The sequence below is a fragment of the Vicia villosa genome, linkage group LG5, assembly GCF_029867415.1.
Source record: "Vicia villosa cultivar HV-30 ecotype Madison, WI linkage group LG5, Vvil1.0, whole genome shotgun sequence".
Classification (NCBI taxonomy): domain Eukaryota; kingdom Viridiplantae; phylum Streptophyta; class Magnoliopsida; order Fabales; family Fabaceae; genus Vicia; species Vicia villosa.
In genome coordinates, this window is record NC_081184.1 from 6,522,864 (window position 1) to 6,529,204 (window position 6,341).

General features: G+C 36.9%; 1 protein-coding gene across 1 annotated transcript; it reads right to left on the bottom strand.

The window, feature by feature from the left end:
- Positions 1 to 448: 448 nt before the first annotated feature.
- On the bottom strand, positions 449 to 2,545 carry LOC131601243 (uncharacterized). The gene has a single exon (XM_058873018.1). The coding sequence runs from the start codon at positions 2,138 to 2,140 to the stop codon at positions 614 to 616; it is 1,527 nt and encodes a 508-aa protein (XP_058729001.1). The 5' UTR covers positions 2,141 to 2,545; the 3' UTR covers positions 449 to 613.
- Between the last annotated feature and the right edge of the window lie 3,796 nt (positions 2,546 to 6,341).

Consider the following 6,341-nt stretch of genomic DNA (forward strand, 5'->3'; position numbering starts at 1 on the left):
CGCAGCTCAATCTCGTATAAAAAAGAATCAACTGTCTCATTGTCGACTCGATTATTAGTTTCGTAGCAGACTCAACATATAAACCACAAGATACCTTGAGACACCTACTAAAAACCCTAACTAACATAGGTTAGAAAGGAAAAATACAGGTAGCTATTTTCAGAGCTAGTTTGTTTTATGCAACAAGAAAACTAAAGAGGAATATACTTTGAGAAACCACAAACAAAAATTGATCAAATTTGTCCCTACAGCAAATTTTAAATTGTAACTGCAATCACAAGTTACAAAATCAATCACATTTTCAATCGTGATTACAATCACAACAATCATGATTACAATTTACCTATAAATGTGGCTAATAGAACCACATTTGAACACAACATAGTGGCAGAGTTCACAAATTGCAAAAATCATAAAACAAAAGAAGAAACATATGTAACAGATAAAATTATTGTAAAGTGCTGATTTTCATTTTCACTTGCCATTGTTACAAGTAAACAAAATCATTATAAAAACAGAGCAAATTTCTCTATTGGATTGTAAATATAAAACAAGAAAGCTACATAAAAGTGTAAAGAATTTTCACCATTTCACCTATGAGATAACTCTATCACTAAAACCATTGATGAACAAGAACACCACTTTCTCTAAGAGAATTGAAAAGCTGCAAACATTGACCATATGTTTTCTCATACTTCGGACTTCTTTGTCCCGGACAACATCTCTGCCATCTATTGTAATGACACTCAAGAAAAATTTCATCAATCAAACAAATCGCTCCGGTTTCAAACAATCTGGGAATCAAATCGAATTCCGTACCTTCCACGTCCATTTTCATCACGACGAAATCATTCATCGTAACCGTTTTCTTCAACCATTCCGCAAAATCAAACCCTTGCGTCGTCTGAACACCACCGCCCGCGCCACCTTGTGAATCCAAGGGCTGAATCCTTCCCATTCCTCTCCCTGCTTTCTCTTTCTTCTTATCACCCGGGTCATTGTTGATCTCGAAAACCAAACTCTCGTTCCTAACCCATGCAGCATAAGGCAACAGAGTTATCCCTTTCTTCGTCGCATACTCTTGATGAAAAGTTTTATCAGCCTCGATTGCGTAAACATGAAAGGTCTTATTCTGTTTCGGATACTGTTTCTTAAACCAGCTTCCAATACTCGAACCATAGCTTCGAGCCCCAACATCAACATACACATACCTATTCTTAAAGCTTATATCAACCATTGATGGTGCATACTTTATGTTCTTCACATTCTTCTTTAGGGTTATCCATGGCTTCAATGGTTCTTCCTCAATCAATTCCTCAGCATTCTTAACCAATTCTCTCTTATAATCTGAAACCAAACATTTCTGATTCTGACTCCTATTCAAATCAAATTCAGAATCAGTTTTTCTATAACCGGTTTTCTTCACGAAGATTTCTCTTATCACCGGTGAAGTATCGAAACCATGAATGTCATGGAATTTCACCACTTCACAACAAAATTTAAACAAATCAACAAATGAATTGTAACTGTATGAGTCTTTAGCATTTACATGGAACACTGCAAACCCTTCGGGTTTCAGCGTCCTCGCAATCTCAGCCGCGAATTCCGACGGTTTTATCGATCTCTCCAAACCTCCCTCACCGGAGAACACAAAATCAAAGGTACTATTACCAAACGGAATCCGGTGACCTTCACCGGATTTCACCAACGACTTCACCGCCTTCTTCGCAATTCCAACGGAATCTTCAACACCGATCTCCTTCAACGCGTACACATCCCTTCCGGTCGGTGTATCGACGCAGAGCGACTTCGCGTTCCGCGAAAGATCGCCCGTGGCGATCATGTTCTGGAAAATCGACGAGTAGAACCGAACGCCGGTGATCCAATCCTTGCTTGATTCATGCTCCGGCGTGGATAATTCGGCTGATGATCGGACGGAGAGTGCTCCGGAGCCAGATCCGGCGACGGCGGCGTTGATTTTCGCCGGAGATGAAAAGAAACAGAAATCTCCAACGTTGCAGTTTTCACCGGCGATGGTGATGACGTAAGCAAATCGGAAAAGAACGACGAAAACGCCGAAGAGAAGTAACCGAACCAGAACGTTCCGAAGGGAGCCATGCTTGCCTACGGTAGGGTCCATGGGAACAGATTGTGCACTTTTTTTTACAGAAAATAAAAATAATAATCAGAAATTTCTATAAAAAATGAATAAAATCGAAAAAAAAAAGGAAAAAAGAGAAAATGATTTTTGAGAATCTAGCGAGAGCAGAATCTGGCGGAGGTGTGGTTTGCACCGATGAGGGAAGGTTTTGCGGTGGCGGAAGTGATTGAGAAACGGTGAGGGGCAAAATGGGAAATCATGATTTTGTGTTTTTTTTTTCTATGGGGAAATGGAGAAGAACGAGTCCATGAAACGGAGTGTGACTCGGTTATGGTGAGTCTGTGGAATTTTATGGTAACGGGAACGCGGTGAGAGGTGACCGGTTACCGGACGAGAAGGTTTTGGATTATACGCGGAATGAAATGAATGAAGTTATAATATTGCCGTTTGCGTTTTATGGATTTGTTTCTATATATAATTATGTGTTTTGTGAAAGGTTGAAGTGTTTTTGTCACTTTTCGAAATGGATAGCCACGTCTCTATCGTGTAAATAAATAAAAATAAATAAATAAATACAATTGGTTGGTTAGTTGGTCAAGTCACATTATTCTTTAATTTTGTCAAAAATAAAGTCACATTATTCTTTATTATTAATCTCAAATCTATGATTGGATAGAATTGCTTATAGATTAAGAAAATCATTTTTTTTTAAGAGTCTAGTAGCTGAAATTCATCTTTTAAAGGAGAACAAGTAAATGTCGTGGGTTCAAACTCGTGTCTTTATATTTGATGTTTTTGCAAAGCTACCAATTTAACTGCCTTAATAAAACAGAAAAACAATATTTTTATTAAGCATATATTGTATTCTAGGCCGGCCACATAGGCTAAATCATAAGTCTAAAGTTATTCAACCTATGCATTGAAGGTATAATATAATTTGAGGTTAACACCAAATTTACGCCATAGATTGCTACCTATTATTAGATGTCATCGGGTAGTCTCGTGCATTCCACGTTAAAAAGCAACAGATGTCCATAATCACCTATTAGCCTGGAATTTCGATGTCATTGAGCTCGATAGATAAAGGAATTCAAAAAAATACTGTGAAATTTGTGCATCTTAGAGGAGTATTTTGACGAAGATAGCTTAGTCCAAATAAGTTGAAGTCAAAAGCACTTTGACATAAAGAGTTTTTTGTCTAGGAAGTCAAAGTCGCTAATTACAAAGTCGAAGTTGTGACTTAGTATTTTTCTCAAAGTTATATATATTCAGGACTTCGACATCAGCAGCTGGAACCAATTGCAAGTTCAAAATAAATAACTGATTTTTGATATTGTCCATGTCAAGAAAAAATGTGGAATTAAGCCTACGAACGAAAAGCATGCAACGGAATACATGTTGATTTTTAAGGAGAAAACCATTGTAGGCAGTTAGTCATGTTTTAGTATAAAAAAGAGTTCCAGCATTATGATTCAGGGTGTCAAATTCATTATAGAAACTCAAACACTCAAAGTACCCAAGCGAACAATGAGAAACGATTCAATTGAGCGACTATGTATGATCATGAACACCACTTTTACATATTTAAGTAAAGTTCTTTTCATTTACCTTTACTTATCTTTTGTCAGCATTTCGACTTCTTTTACCTTGCCTTTTACCAAGATTTTGACCACGTCGAAATCCTTTACTTTTTTCCTACAAATTTACTTAATTCAGTGTAGAATTTAGAATCTATTTCCATTTTATTCAACAATCAAACATACTTTTCAAGAGTTTATGCACATATGTCCTAGGATTAACTAGTCAATCCTCTAAGTAACTATTTTTAAAAGACTAGCGCTTGTTTACTAAAATTCACGGTAAACATCACCATTCATATATAAGGCATTCTACGTGAAACTTGAGGTATTCTCCGAAACGTAACTCACATTACTCTTCATTCTCTTACTAACTTGAGTGTGGGAATGATAACCTTGCAAGTTCACCCCGCGTCGTCGCTCTGGAGATTTGCTTCGCCATATCAAGACTATACTCCATCATTTCACCAAGCATTTCTGATTTCCTAGAAAATGGTGGCATTAGAAAATAGACTTCTGATTCATGTGAATTTTCACAGTCAAGTTCCTTTTAATTGAAAATCACGAATCACTACCGCAACTAATCTTGAACGAAGAAGATGACTTCTGATCCAACCGCCGAAAAATACGACATATTCTCTGACATCTAGGTTAGTTGTATATCGATCCTCCATCTAATATGTGGCCCAACGAAGAAGGTTGAAGAAACCATGAAGACAATCAAGAGTTTTTTATGCTAACTTTATATCCAAAGTGGTATATAATACAGCCAATTACAAACTCTTATGGTTTATGGATGTGTACTCTATTTATTACCAAATACACAAGTATGAATTAGGCAAAGAGAAAAAGCCTTCATGAATGAGTGAGCTAATTATCAATAAAATGTGATGCCCCGAGTTGTTCGAATTGGAAATGATTATCTAATGTAATATTTTTTATATAAATAAATTATTCACTTTTATTGAAATTGTATGGTTGTCTTTCTTAAGAGAAAATATATGATATGGGATGAATAAGGCGGACGAAGTCGTAGTCGACACACCCCTCTTGGTAACTAGTCACTCCAAAGCGTAGACACAAGAGTGCTAGATACGTTAGTCTCAAACCAGATCTTGATCTGAGGGCAGGGAATGGGAATCGATCCTTGGTTGTGTACGATTCCTATAGACATAAAAGCATACTTCAGTCTCCAACGGGGGGTGAAAACATGATGAAATAAAATCATGAGAGATTATATGATGAAATAAAACCATAAAAGATTATATAATGTAATAAAATCATATAGTATCACATGATGAAATAAAATCATGGAAGTTTATGTGGCGACTAAAGTCACGAAAAGCTAAATAATGAACAAAGGCAGGCAAATCAAAGGAAAACAAGCAAGTCAAACTATGCAGCAAAAGAAATAAATTCATTTGAAAGAAAAATCATAATGTGTTTGATGCAAAATTATTAAAATTGTCAGGATCATAATCAAATTACAAGCATTAATCAATACATCCATAAGGATCATTTGTCATCACTAACTAACTCCTTGTCCACAACTACTTTCTTCAAATTTAACGACTCCCAAGGGATAAATCAGGATAAAACAACTTCACCTAGTTGAGAGCATTCTGTAATATAGCATGAATGACGTTGATGCCATCATTGACAAAGGAATCAAGCTTCTTATTTACCTTAACCAAGCTATCTTCACAAGCTATCAGCTCCTTAGAACGGTCCTCTTTCTCTTTTTGGAGGTTTGTCTCGACATCCTTGAACTTGGAAGGCAATGCTTCTCGGGCTTTCTCAGAGTTGGCCAAAGAACTCTTAACCTTTCAAAGGTTATCTCTTTATCTTCCAAATATTCCTTCAGGAAGGATATCATCAAGGCAAACTCTTATGGGAAGTTATGAGTTTACATGTCCTTTTCAAGACTAGTAAGTTTCTCTTGGAGTTGATTTCATTCATAAAGAACAAGGTCATGTTAGCATTTCAATTTTTTTCTCCTTATAAGAGTTAGCATACGCAAACACCTCACCACAAGCAGTAGCCACCAATGACAATAAGGAAGCACCATGGTATATGTTGAAGGTCGTCTCCACCATTAGCTCCAACTTAGTTGTATCAAAGAAATTTAAAATGCAGGTGTAGTCCCCTTCGAGGAAGCAAGATTGGACTTCCATGGTAGTACGTGGGTCTCGAGATATGAAGACATATGGAAGCTTGAAGACAAGAGAAGCATATGGGTTGCCTCCCAGGGTTACCCTTTCAAGGGAAAACCCGTATGGCTTAGATATTTTGGAAGGATTACCCCTGTCATCTTGTTTTTTTATCACAATCCCTTTTGGGAGTTTTTCCAACAATGGATGAAGATCGATCATGAGATTTCTTGCTCCGGGTTTTAAATGATGGGCACCATCGGTCCACCATATTTTGTCGCACAGTGTGAGCCACTTGTGTTTGCCTAACAGGTGAAGTCTCGTTCTTTCCTAAGGTCGTTTCTACTCTTGTTTCAACTTGGGTAGTTGTAAGTTTATAGGAAGGTGATATAGTGGTATCCTTCTCCATGTGGGCTTTCTTCCTCTTAAAGATGTTCTGAAGCACCCCCATGCTATTTGCAAGATGAAATAAAGAAGACATTCAACATAAATGTTATCTGAATAATAAAGGAA